The 13,793-nt window shown below is 36.5% G+C and overlaps 1 protein-coding gene across 2 annotated transcripts; it reads right to left on the bottom strand.

Moving 5' to 3' along the window:
- Window positions 1-128: 128 nt before the first annotated feature.
- On the bottom strand, window positions 129-13,412 carry LOC104890187 (gamma-tubulin complex component 2). 2 transcript variants are annotated; one of them, XM_010675580.4, is made up of 21 exons: window positions 13,133-13,412; window positions 12,981-13,039; window positions 12,767-12,812; window positions 9,779-9,913; window positions 9,318-9,449; window positions 7,616-7,699; window positions 7,394-7,492; window positions 7,154-7,245; window positions 5,663-5,735; window positions 5,422-5,574; window positions 5,195-5,314; window positions 4,928-4,981; window positions 4,043-4,126; window positions 3,816-3,890; window positions 3,582-3,710; window positions 1,979-2,104; window positions 1,787-1,894; window positions 1,493-1,555; window positions 813-887; window positions 531-706; window positions 129-452 (listed from the first exon to the last, which is right to left on the bottom strand). In XM_010675580.4, the coding sequence occupies exons 1-21, from the start codon at window positions 13,214-13,216 to the stop codon at window positions 326-328; spliced, it is 2,094 nt and encodes a 697-aa protein (XP_010673882.1). In that variant the 5' UTR covers window positions 13,217-13,412; the 3' UTR covers window positions 129-325. The 2 variants fall into 2 exon arrangements, with proteins under 2 accessions (XP_010673882.1, XP_019104417.1); XM_019248872.3 differs by lacking the exon at window positions 13,133-13,412 and having other exon boundaries at window positions 9,779-9,918.
- Between the last annotated feature and the right edge of the window lie 381 nt (window positions 13,413-13,793).

Here is a 13,793-nt window from a genome sequence, read left to right as displayed (position 1 = left end):
TTTTGCGAATGCAATTTTGATTTTTTTAGAAGTTTGGCCTATGTTTAGAGGCAAGCATACTAAATAAAACTTCCACCTTTTTGGGGGTGAAACATTGAACAATTATCTTCCTAAGAAAATTAACAAACGATCTTAAGAATGTATCTGGATGTTTTCTTATGAATCAAACCACCACTAAACCAACCAGATCTAAAATTTGCACTACCAGAAATCGTGTTGCAAATTTTACTTGGATATTTTCCCCCCATCAAACACAAAACACGGCAAGATGTACAGCTTTTTTAAAGGCTCTTTTCAAAAAACAAAATCTGCTTCTACATACAAATTACTTTTCATCTCCAACTCCAAGAATCCATTGTGCGAGATGCGTTAAATATGGTTCTGCTTGTGAACGACTGCTCAGGATTGGCCCAAGGCTCTGAAGTTCAGCATGAAATTCTTTTTCAAATTTCCTGCAACAATTTTCATATACATTGAGTGGTGAGAAAACAGATAGATTAGAAGTTGCGGGAGATATTACCAAGACTTACAAAATGGAATCTGTGACTGTAGCATTTTCTGTGAACTTTAGCGCCTTGGATGAAGTCCTATATTTTGATTCTTTACCCAAACTTGGTAGGGGCTCAGCAATTTCAATGGAAGAAGATATCAACCATTGAGTAGCTGCAGCGTATTGAAGACATATAAGCTTCAATTTCTCCATTTTCTGCAAATTTCACCATATGATCAGATTAAGTCTTATGCGAATGCATGAATGGGTGCCTTTTCAAGTAAAACGATCATATGCAAGAATTCAACAGATAGAACTTAACCTTGAGAAGTACAGGCAGAAGTAGCATACATTCTCTCAAACACTTCTGAAGAAATAAATCATGATATTGGATAACCTGTTCAACACATAAAGTCTTAGTGCCAACGACTTGAAAAGATGTAATATGACATGCCTGTTCACTTTGCACAATAGAACAGCTATCCCCCCCCCCCCCCTCCCTCCCTAGACAAAGTAAATTTACTGCATAGAAACTTTGTCAGTTCACATATCCCATCTCATAAATGTAGGTTTCAACAACGCTTGAGAAACTTGGGGGAAATAGGTTCTTTCATAGACTATTGGGCATCTAACATTACCTACAGGTTCAATTTTTTATCATTCAGACTTCTAGATATTCATAATCACCTTCAGCTTCCACATATTATCTATCAAATATATGTGATGTTACCAACCTTCTTGTATAATGTAGTAGTTGTCTGCATGACATCTAGTTAAGTTGAATATAGGTTCGTTACATTTTTATGTTCACTTCTTGGACACCACAACCTTTTCACTATCTAGATATAATTTTACTGCTCCTCTCAATTCAGACATTTCTGCTCCCTCTTTCCATTTCTAAGCGACATAGATGAAGACTCGAGACTACAATCAATCAATCTGCAATTGTGTCTGTAGAAGGCTTTGAAGGGAATCAATTATAAAATGACAAATGGTCCATACCTCATCTATGCTTTTTGCTGATTGCAGCCTATTATTCATCACATGCCAATTAGGTTCAAGAACCTAAAGAAGAACAAAGAACAAACAGAATGCTGATTTGTAACTTTGAAGAAGGTTTAAACTCTAGAAAAGTCCAGTTACAACTTATAACATTCTTTGGATGAAAAAAGAAGATAACCCAAAGAGTTGGGCTATAGTTATAATCAGTGTAAAAAGAAACATCGTATGTGCCGAACAAAAATAGATCTAAGGTACAATTCCAATAATGTAATGCAGGAGACTCCAATATTTTACCTCAAATGTTAGATAATGTAAAAGGCTATTGATAAATTTGAGCATACTTCTACAGAGAAGCGAAGAACGAGATATAGCAGTTCCCTTCAAGTTAGCAGCACGAACTCCCTGCAAGATAACTCACATCTTACTAAGAACAAGCAGAAACAACATCTAAATGTCAAGCATGACAAAATAAACTGAAGAGCTTACTTGATGCACTTGCCAGGCCCCACAAAGCTGGCGATTGACGTGTTTACAGTGAAACAGAAAACGAAAAATTAACTGATACTTGGTCAAGGCTTTTCTCGATATAACAAGGGACAGTGGCCATTGAACCTGAGCACAAAGCATGAGATTTAAACATCAAAACTGTGGTGACAGAACTATTTTTAAGTGATTGATCACAAAGGTTAAAATTTTAATGCACGTCATGTCACATCTCAACAGATACATATATACAAACACACACGTGCGCATATATGAGATACGTACAAAATACTATAGATACCCAAATTGATACATATATACACACAAGCATTTATATTACACAGGGACGTTTTCGCAAAGCCATAGTTGGCAATAGAGCCCCGTCTCTGGTCCTCAGCATACCAGAGGTCTTATCAGTTTCCCTGCCAAGGGCTTGCAGCAACATACATCATAGACTTCACAGTTAGCACCGAGTAGTTCTTAGTATATGAAGAAGCTTAGCAGGGCATTGGTAGAGTCATGGGGGGGAAGGCTAGTGACCTGGGGAACTGGGAGGAAGATCTCAATATGCTAAGTATTCAGATAAACCCCGCATTTTGTTCACCTACGCTAGAAAAGACCCCAAGGGTAATTAAGTCACAATAACAGTTATGTGATTATTCAGAAGTAAGAATCAGTCAGAAAATGTATAATGATTACTAACAGATATTGGTTATCATTTTTGTTAGCAGAAAAGTCGTGGAGGGGAATAAAAAAGAGCAATAATAAGAGAAGAATAGAAGAGAAGGTATTCAGAAAAATGTAGTGTGTTAAACACATTGGGGAACCTCATGCTCTTGAAAGAGTGAGAGTTGTATATAGTGAATTTACTCCATCACTACGACATACTATGCTTAGCCTACTTTCTTCTCAAATACATAATCAGTTATTTGTGTCCTGAATCAACCGAGTTCTCAGCACAACACCCAGTAAAGCATATCTAGATCTATTTCATCTAGATTTATTTCCGGCTCCAATGAAGTAACAAGATGTGAGTTATAGCCCTCAAAATGGGTTTCTCAAGGGAAGTGCGGTAATAGTGAGGTGCCATATAATGTTGGCAGTGAGCCTTCTTCCCCAAGTTTTTTGTTTTATTGAAGCTCTGGAAAGGGACTCATGGACGACATAGGTTCAACCTCCTTGAGATTGTCATCTCATTAGGTTTTCCTTAGCTTAATTGGGTACGAAGCCTTGTCCATAGCTTCGTTATTGGCCTTGCTTGCCTGTCAATGGTCCTCTCCACATTGTTATCAATGGCCTATTGTGGCCTTATTTTTAGCCTTGTCCTTGGCCTTGTCACAGTCTTACATATAATGAACTACATGCGTGCTTTAGGCTTATGCTTAGGGTCAAAGCATTGGATAATGGCTCGAAGTCTCTAGGCCTTGTAACTATCAAGGTAATAAGACATGGTGATGACATAGGTTCTGTAGTACTCTGAGATTCTGAGTATACAATCCCATTACATCAAATGTGAAAAACATGCATCTCAAACCTACCTAGTGCATTGAAACTGAAGGGGTTACATGAACAAAGAAGACTAGTCAAGGAAGACGATCTCCATTACCTTGTAACTCAATGAAAACGTCTCCAGGCCAGTAATGCTTGCCGGTTCCTCGAGATCATTATCAGATATAGCTTTACTAATTTCAAGATCTTTGAGCATGCTTAATCTTTTTAGTAAAGTAGATCTTTCCTGCAGGGGGAAAGTACAAAACCAACAAGAAAGTTAGATTGGCATATATCTCACCTTATATATTAAGTTTGTTCCTGCAGAGAACGGAGGAAACTAGTAGCTTACAACACAACATGTCAAATCTTCGTGGCAAGGATCTGCTGCAGCTGCTGTGGATCGCAAAGCAAGGTCCATAAGAGACTATATGACAAGGTAGTTTCAGAGTGAGATGTTAGCCCCCCCAAACTCAAGAAGTTGTAAACAAAGAAAATGATACGAAGGTTGAAAAAAGTAGTCAACCAAATAGGATAAATGCAGAAGAGAGATAGCTGAGGGGAAAAAAGGCAAGAGACCTGCAGTTTCTCTACTGAGATCTCCTCGTTCTTCTTGGTCAGCTCCTCTCTAGCTATATCCATGAAGTGGACAAGAAAATCACCCTGCAATAATTAAGTAACTCTATAAGAAAATCACCCTGCATGGGAGGAGGTGGGGGTTGCAGCGGTGGGGTAGGGGGTGGGATAGGGGGTGAGGGGCTATGCTAGCCTGGGTGGAGGGGAGGTGAGTTAGGGATTAAAGATTAGGGTAAGGGATTAGGGTTAGATTTTAGGGTTAGGGATTAGGGTTAGATTTTAGGGTTAGGGTTTAATTGTGGCAAAATCGTAAATAATGCAAACGTCGAGTTAACAACAGTTACGAAAAGAGCATTTGGTGAACGTTTTCAAATAGTCAGGGTATATGGTGAATATTTGGAACATTGAGGGTATATTATGAATTTATTAATTTGTCAGGGGTATTGGGTGAAAAACCATAAAAGGAAATTACGAATCAACTATTCTGTAGAATTCAGCAGCTACAGAATATCGACTGCCTGCAGTATGCAGTTGTGCGTCCTGATGGTCGAGGCCAAATTTGGCGAGTTCTCAACATGAGACACTCGGGCAATATCTGCTTACAGAGCATATTATGCACAGCCACAACCTTACAGCAGTCTATGATCTCAGCAACAGAATAGAGGATAATGATCTTAGACCCGAGTATAGCCTATGAGATTCATGCTCTTTCACTCTTTTGTTAAATAAAAACCATGAATGCAAGAGATGAAGAAAAAAAGTGACGGGGTTACTGGATAGTAACACAGGGATCAAGATTTTTTAGGGAGGCAAACTTAACTCACAATAACCCAACGAATTTGCACCAAGAGAATCTATTATGAAATGATTAAGCAAATGCAAAAGTACCTGGTCAAGAAGAAGATAGTGTTTTATGGATCGCAGCTTTCCCAAAAGATTGTACTGCAAGCAGAAAATCAGAAAAAGCTAAGGAACTTGAAATTCAGGCATAATTGATAACACATTTATATTTTCTATCTCTTGCTCACTCGCTCACTCTCTCTCTCACACACACACAGACACACACAAACACACACACACACACACACACACACACAAACACACACAAGAGGAAGGGGGAGGAGGACTAAATAGGTGAAAAGACTGAAGATGCACCTTCTCTCTGATGAGATTCAGCAGCTCACCACTGGCAAAATCATAAGCAGTTTTTATACATTCAAGATAGTGGTGATTTGAACCAAAATTCCGCAATTTGGAATTTTCTGAGACTCGGACCTACAAATGACATGCTTGTCAAAGACAGTGTATTGAAAGATCATACACTTATTAAGCTCAAAATACATAATAATCAACCAAGTATACATATATGGTAATAAGAGAACCTGAACATTATGGCCACATTCCCTCATAACATTCAAATATTTCCCTGTTGTCAAGATTGTCCCAGCAACATCGGCAAGGAAGCTAGGAATGCTATTCTTGAGACTGTAGCGTTGTCGCCAATACTTTGCATCATAATCTAGTGTTAAACTTTCCTGAAAGAAGGGGGGAGCAGAAGATGAGAATGGGAAAAAGGCACTTCCATTGCTTTGGCATTTTTGCCTTTCTCTATGACGAGCATACCTTTTGCAGAGATCTGTTTTCAGCTATGAAGAACTCACCATATGGATCATCAATCACCCCTTCATAAACCCACCTATAAAAAGGATTCAATAAGTGTGACACTCTGAGTTCTTCTAGAACATACAAATATCATGAGACTAAAGATTGTTCAGTAAAGGAAGATTATCCAGTCCTCAGTATTCTGTATAGTGATTGGAAATCCAATTGATGGGTGAAAGGAGCTAAATACTAAAATGCTACTAGTCTCTGAAAGATCCTGTAAAAACAAGTGGCAGATCTAGAATTTTCAACTTGGCCGTCACCAACATATGTAATAGCTGAAACAAATAATAGATTAAATATTGTACTCGACAAGTTATAAAATTTAACAGCACAAGCTAATGCTATTAAAAATTTACTATAATGTTTTTTTCCGTCAAGTTTTCATATTTTCCCAGTTTCTCTTACTTGACAATCATTATATCAACCAAGTTTCTGAAACTTCCAAGAATTTTTTTCTCACGACCCCATACATCATCTAACAAAATGATAATAGAGTGTTCAGTGTACCTCAAAACTAATGATAGATTTTATTACTTTTAACCACACCATTGACTTTTTTCATCAAGAAACTTGTAATTTGATTTCATCATCCCAGAATTTAACCATTCAATTCTCAGGAACAAATGACAGTATTATAATGTGGATGATGATAATTAGTATAATTATTAAAGTAATGATCCAATCCAAAGAAAAAAAAACAAATACTTCCTCCATTTCACAATAAGTGAAACACTTTTCTTATTTGGAATAGTCATAATAAGCGAAACCAAACTCTAAATGGTAAAAAATGTTCACTCTTATTACAAATATGCCACCAAAAGGCCAGAGGGGACCACAACTCTTTTTTTTTCCATCACTCTACTTTATTGTGGTCCCAACTTTCTCTCTCTAGATTCCTTGGTAACTCCCCACTTTCTCTATGTTTCACTTATTGTGAAACAGAGGAAGTACAAAAAAGGAGAAAGTTAAAAAGTGGAAGGAAAAATCTAAGCTGAGCTATCCTTAATATGTTATGCTGTCATAAAGGGAACTATGTCTTGACTTCGGAGAGAAGGAGGCTAAAAGAGTCTGCAGCATTTAAGGGAAAAACAATCCTAGAATTAGCTAGAACTACATGAATAAATGAACTCTTGAACCCCAGACCTCCACAACATGTGAACATGATGCATCCAAATGGCTTTACAATGACCGTTGAGGCAGTTCCACAATTTGTTCTGTTTTTCCCCCTTTTACAACATTTATTTTTACTTACTATAAGATATCCAACAAATCCACTAATGAAAGGAGAAGTTGATCACTACTTAGTATCAGAAGATAGTGGCACTGTGACATTACTGACACACAAAGGAGTGCTAATGTTTCCCCAATCCTAAAATCTACAGGCATGATCAAGAATGCCCTTTCATCTGTAAAGAATTTAGACGGTTTTATTGCATGTTCAAGTCTTACCTTTCTAGTATCTCGAGATATGCAGAGCTTGCACAATGTGCCATCTTTTCCAGCAGTGATCTTACAACATGATCACCAGCCATAGCTTTAGCCTGGAAACGGAAAAGAGTCAACATAAAGCAAGAAGGAAATGGTTTCTTTAACAGGTTGAAGACAATGAAAGATCAGAATAGATCACAGGAGGCGAATCTAACAGTACTTCACAATCTCTCGACATCTGCTGCTGATTTAAACTCTAACCTGGCTCTGCAAGAGGTTAAGAACATCAACACCTTCATAATCATTGGATAAAGCTTTCTGGATCACAGACGATAAAGCTTTCATAGATCCCATCATTGGCTACAAGTAGATGAAGAGAAGGAGCATTTAGATTTATTAATTTTCCAACGCCAATTCATCTAAAAACTTCCAAATGAAAAAATATTTGAAATCTTCAAAGCTCAAATCATAGAAGCTATAGACCTGACAGTAAAACCACAATCCTTGCAGAGAAAGTCTTCCAAGACGAAATTGATGTTCCAGCTGAGCCACCATAGCTTGATAATCCTGATCAACAATGAGCAGAAATCCGGAAACTGAACTTTAGCCACTTAAACATGATCAAGAAACATTTTGCAGCTACTATACACTACTGTACACTACCAGAGCCTAAAATTAAGAACTGCTATTCAAGAAATACGCTTGAAGCGAGAAAAGCATCTTGATAAAATATCGAAAATTCCATTTACATTCAGATACATAGAGACCGAGAAGCTTTAGTAAATATAAATGACAGTGGATACTAGACAAAAATTTCACCATGAAAAAATAAAATAAAGAGGAAGAGGAGAGGGAAACAGCCCTTGGAGAAACATTGTCCATGGCCACAGATTTATGTTGATCCATAGAACATGGTTCTGGCACGTTGACTAGTATGGCCTAAGACATCATTCAGATATCTATATAATTTACTAAAGCAAACTTAACTTCCTAAAATTTCTTTCTAAGCATATAAAATCTTGATTATGATTGCATTGTAAGATTTGAAACTCCAGATAGAATTCTTATTGGACATCAGTGTAAGGAACTGAGGAGGGGCATTCTAGATAGTATCTTAATCAAGGGTATCTTGGGAAAATAAGTTGGAGAGTTAGTTAGAAAAGGAGTACTATATATAGAGCATATCAGAGAGGGAGAATTATATTGAATATTCATTAGTGTTTTTGTGAGCTTTAAAGAGTTTATTTGGGAGAGAATTGAGCCTCTCGAGAGCTTTAATATCTTTACACTTTGCTGTAATTTCAGCCTATAAATCAAATCTTTGTCCTCTTTCTGAAGTTCTGCCATTAATGGTCTCTAAGCTATGTTAATTGGTAGCAATCAATCTAATGCTTGCACTCAAAACTATAATTTAATTGATTAATACCCAATTATTTGAATAATTACACTGAAAATTAAAGGTTACTGTACGTTTATAATTATACATACTATGTATGAAGTATGTATTTACTATGTCCGGGGGAAGATCTAGGGTGTAGAAGCACAACTATACTCCTAATATTTTATTTTTTATTTTTGAGATATTGAAAAGCTATAGGGATTAAATCTGCAAAATACGACCTCTGTTATTGTGGTGCTTTATTGAGTAAAGTGAATAGAGATTAAGGTTGTGAGTAGTTTTAATCTTTTTTAAATAGGATAGGGAACAATAATATAGTAGGTGGACCTGGTCCCAAGAAGCCAAAAGGAAATGAGACACAAAATGGAAAAATGGGAAAGGCTTTTAAGGATAGACGGAGTCCTAGACACTAGGAAAAGAAACAACTTAGACAGGATAAAGAAAATATGTGACTATCATGTAGATAGGATCATGCTAGGGTAACTCAGAAAGCCCAAATTAAGGTAATTGAAATCCCCGGGGGGTAAGGGAATTGAGAATTGTGGCAATTTCATGAGAAAATATGGTGGCATGGAATCTGAAAAGGGAACGGCAGCTCTTGACACCCCTATACTATCCTGATTAAATTTCCGCCCACAGAAAAATGCAGGTACAAGAGACCAGTCTGAGAGTTCAAATTATCCTCTTTATTTCTTTTTAGCGAAAGGGAGAGAGGAAGGCAGAGATTTGTGACAGCATAATAACTAACAAATACAAGGTGAAAAGGCTGAAAGCCATAATACATACCAGAAGTAGTGCTCTTACTGCAGCTGCAAAGGCATGATTTACCAGTCCCTTCTTGAACTGAGATCTTGACTCAACAAATTGGTCAATCAATAGATAACTCTCACATAATGGGAATATGCGCTTCGCCAACTCCTGCAGCATTTATAGTTAACTGTTTTAGAGCTTGTTAGCAAATTCTTATAGTCGGTACTAATCATAAATTATACATGAAGTCTTCGGGTCAAAACTGTCCTCCCCCCAAAGTCCCAAACAGCTCAGAATCTACAGAAATATAGGAAACAATGGGCCACAACTGCAGCAAACAACTCATCAAAATCAAAGAGGTGGTCAAAAGACTCAAAACAGCTCATATCATCCGTGTGTTACAAATTATCTAATCGTACCATAACTGATACATAGCACATAATTACATTGCTCAACATATAAAGAGAATAGATCTGCTGGGAGCAATAAATTCTCACCTGAAGAGCTAAATCCATAGATGCATCAACCTCGAAGGTAAGTTCACCCTCCTCCCCCCCAATTCTTCTGATGGAAATGTAGCGTCCTTCAATTCCAACCAAAGCAGAAAGAAGATCATCGATGACAATGAGTTCCTACGCTAGAGCAAGCAACATATAGAATCAATAAGTCCCTGATAGTAAGTTAGTAACCATGCTTTATTGATTTGAAAGTTAAGCACCAAATGTTGCACTACCTCAGCCTGTACAACTTACAATATTCAACATCAGATCAATATCTTCCCCGCAAAATAACACAATTCCTAAAGCCAAATCATCTAAAATGCCTCCCAATTTCTTTTAAGCTTTCCCACTATAGTTTTTCATAATCCCTTTACAGTGGTATCTTATACATGCATTTTATTCCTGATCCTCACTGGACGCAATTTTACAGCATTATTGCTTAAGTAATAACCTCTACAATGTATTGCACCCCACTTATAGCTTTCCTGCTTTATTGGGCGACACTCCACCTTACCTTTATAGTGTTATTTTGTGCATGAATAACTGTCCGAGTCGTTCTTGGATGTATTGATGCCCGCACTAATATAGCAATACCCACCAATAAACTAAAGTGCAGCATACTTAGGTGAGATTAGTATTAAAACGGAGACCTCTGGGGAAGCCCTCAACTTTTAGACTTGGTGGTCTGGTGTTGAAATAGAACCCTTGTAGATAGGAGATAACAAAAAAAGGGGCTAGGGGGAATGGAATTTCATAATTTGTTCTCTTTTTTCTATTTTCCCGGAAGGGGAGGTGGGACAAAGTGGTGTAGGGTTGCAAACCCTAGAGAGCAAGATATGAATAAATATATATTTCTTCATAAAGAAGGACCATATAAAGCTCAAATCTCAACTCTAATGGCCTATTTAAGCTTTGATAGTTGGAAATGGTGATAGATTTACATGTAACTTTGCAGACAAAGTCCCATGCTGATGTCCATGACTCCATGGTGATTCTTGTCCAACCTCAACCATTTTTTTCTTCTACAAATTTATTACCATCCATTACGACTTTAGATGAGGTAATGTAGATTTATGAAGGAGAAAATACGTTTATGACAGATTTTCGTTACTGTTTTTGGCATTAATTATGAGTTTATGACCTACCAAACTGGCTGTAAGTAGTTGTTTGGTTGACCGTTGATGTATAAGACAAGTGAAACACCCTAAGAAGTAAAATAATTATGGACTGTAGAGATCTTAGGTTGTGACAAAGTAAATCACAAAATTATACTTCCCACAGAATAGACAATGTTACTTATATAATTCTCCTTGAGTAAGTGGAACTTCCCATAGGAAGACCTACTTGCAGCAATAAACCAATTAAAAAGAAAACTTCCTTTTCCAACCAAACGACCTCTAAAAGTGAATACATCTACTTAACAATTGCAAACAAAAAAATTGATTTATAAGTTATAACACTGGAAACTGCAGAAAAAATATTGACATTTGGGGAAACATCAAACTACAATTGAACCTATATCATTTAATATGCATCTATGATGTAGCTATGGGTATCTTAATATGAGACCACGGAACAACTTATGAAACAGTTCCATGCACATCTTGAAGAAATTTTGCAAGCAAGTTAATGAGAAGAGTTGTCTGCTTCCTTGATTCCATTCAGAAAGGATTAGGGTTTTAATTTAGGATTTATTGACTTCTCTAACCCTAAACACCATTGTTCTATGATGTTTGAAGCTTCAGGTAATTAGAAAGTCATTAGGAGCAAGAGATAGATTAACAGGAACCTAAGAGTTAGGAGCATAATAGTGACTTGGTGTGAAATTGAATGGATCCTGTTGTTTTGAAGAAAAAACTATTAGACTATGTCCCTTTCAGTAGCCCAAATCATTCAAGTAATAATAAGATTTGGAAGGAAACTGCAATCCCACTCATTCACTCCCCTCCCTTAACTCCATTCTGATATTGCTAGGAAAACACAGCGTAAGTGCCTAATGTGAACTCAACACAGATTGTTGCATACTCAGTGGAGCAATGAGAAGCTATACTGCTACCTGAAGTTGTTCCAGCATGTTAAGGTCCTAATTGGCTGGTGGAAAAAGTAGAAAACCAATTCTACTATGTCATCCCTCTTTCTTTTTTCTCAGTCAAGTTGTATTACTCCATTTTACATATATAATATGTATTTTAATTTTTAAAGTCTTGGAGCAAAAGGCTCATGCACTTAGTACCCTTATTATAAAGGTAAAGGTAGGACCGTAGGAGCATACCATGTAAGATACTTTTTGATTTACAATACAACTCACAACTGCATGATTTCTTTTGAAGTCAAAACTTTAATTTCTTTATCCTTATCCCTGGATACTGACGTGGTGATATAGTGAGCCTTAAAGCTAAGGTGAGACATATCATAAGTGTGACTAAGCTTAAATTTAACAAGGCTGATTATGTTATGAATAAATTTCTATAAGAAGTTATACAGTCTTATAGAAAACAAGGTGTTTATAACTTATTTCTTCCAAGTCCAAAACCTGTTCTAGTTTGTGTTTTGTTCCTCAAATATTTTTCTCTGTTTTGTTCATACAAGTCAGGAATCCTTGAAGACTTGATTCTTCTCTCCTATCTTTGAATTAAATTACCTTGAAGCATATTAACGTCAACTATTATAACCTGTAACCAGAGTTGATTTAAGTAATTCGATCGTGAAGATGATTAGCATTGAGACATTGGATCTTGTCTTCACCTACCTCCAGCCCCCAAGGGGCCTCCATCAATATGTGTGCACACATATATGCATACATATATAACTAAACTAGACTATAATTTCTTTTCTGAGAACTACAGATATCTTTTATAGCACATAGATTCATAGCAGCACAGGGCGACAACTTGACAAACGATCACAAATTTAATGCAAATTAGATATTACAAAACGAAGAAATTTTTTATGTAATTACAGAAATAAAAGCAAATAGTATAATACCTGAACAGAAGCATGATAACATCCAATGGCTTTTTCCGCTCCAAGACTGCTCAGCATTCAGACATAGAAAAATAGTTTAACATCCAAAATTAAAGCTTAAAATAGCACAATTAATCTCTATTAGCAATCAAATATGAAAATTCTCAAATAATCAATTCTAGAAACCGATATATCGCAGCAAATTTTGAATTGAAGATTCTGAGTAGCATCGCACCTTAAGGAATCCATGGAGAAACCTTTGATTGCGGAATTACGAGACGAATCCTTAGTTTCCTATGAATTTCGAAACACAATAAACAAATTTGTGCGAAAAAGAAAACAAAACAAAATCGAAATGAAAGAAGAAAATTGTGAAATTAGGTTAACCTGGTGAAATCGGCCTGTAAGAAAAGGCCTTTCAGAATTCCAGCTAGGAGTAGTTGGTGCAGTTGCTGAAGAATTGGAATCCATTTTTTCCGAAGAGTTTGTCTCTCCTCGGATCTCTCTGTATTGTAAGAATGAGAAGAAAGAGTGAAAGTGAGAGTGAGAGTGAGAGTGAGAGTGAGAATGAGAAGAAGGGTTTTTTTGTGAGTTTTATTTTATCTTTCTGATTTTTGTAATCGAAATGAAAAACCCGCCAATTTTGCTCAAATTTAGGGGAAATTACCTATACGGCTATACGGTTAGGAGGTGTACTCATTTTGCGGGTCGCTAAATATCGCCCTGTTTTTCTCATTAACGTCCTATATACATACTTCTTATGTAATTATATTCAGATACAAATCCTCACTCAGTCACTCTCATACATCTTTATTTTCTTTTGCGAATAATGGCAATCGATATTTTTATTGATAGAATGACAATAATAGGTCAAATATTTAGTTGTAATCTACTTTAATTAATAATTGACCGCTACAACTATATGTAAGTGGTGATTTATGCAAGGGATTGTACCCACCTCTATGTATTTAGGGCATCACTGATAAAATTTAGGATGACGTTTAACAACTCTGAATATTATTGATGGTAGACGCCGGTAAAATAATGG

This window comes from Beta vulgaris, chromosome 4 (genome assembly GCF_026745355.1).
Source record: "Beta vulgaris subsp. vulgaris cultivar EL10 chromosome 4, EL10.2, whole genome shotgun sequence".
Taxonomy (NCBI): domain Eukaryota; kingdom Viridiplantae; phylum Streptophyta; class Magnoliopsida; order Caryophyllales; family Amaranthaceae; genus Beta; species Beta vulgaris.
Note: the sequence above shows the minus strand (reverse complement) of the source record. Positions and strands in the feature narration are given on the sequence as shown.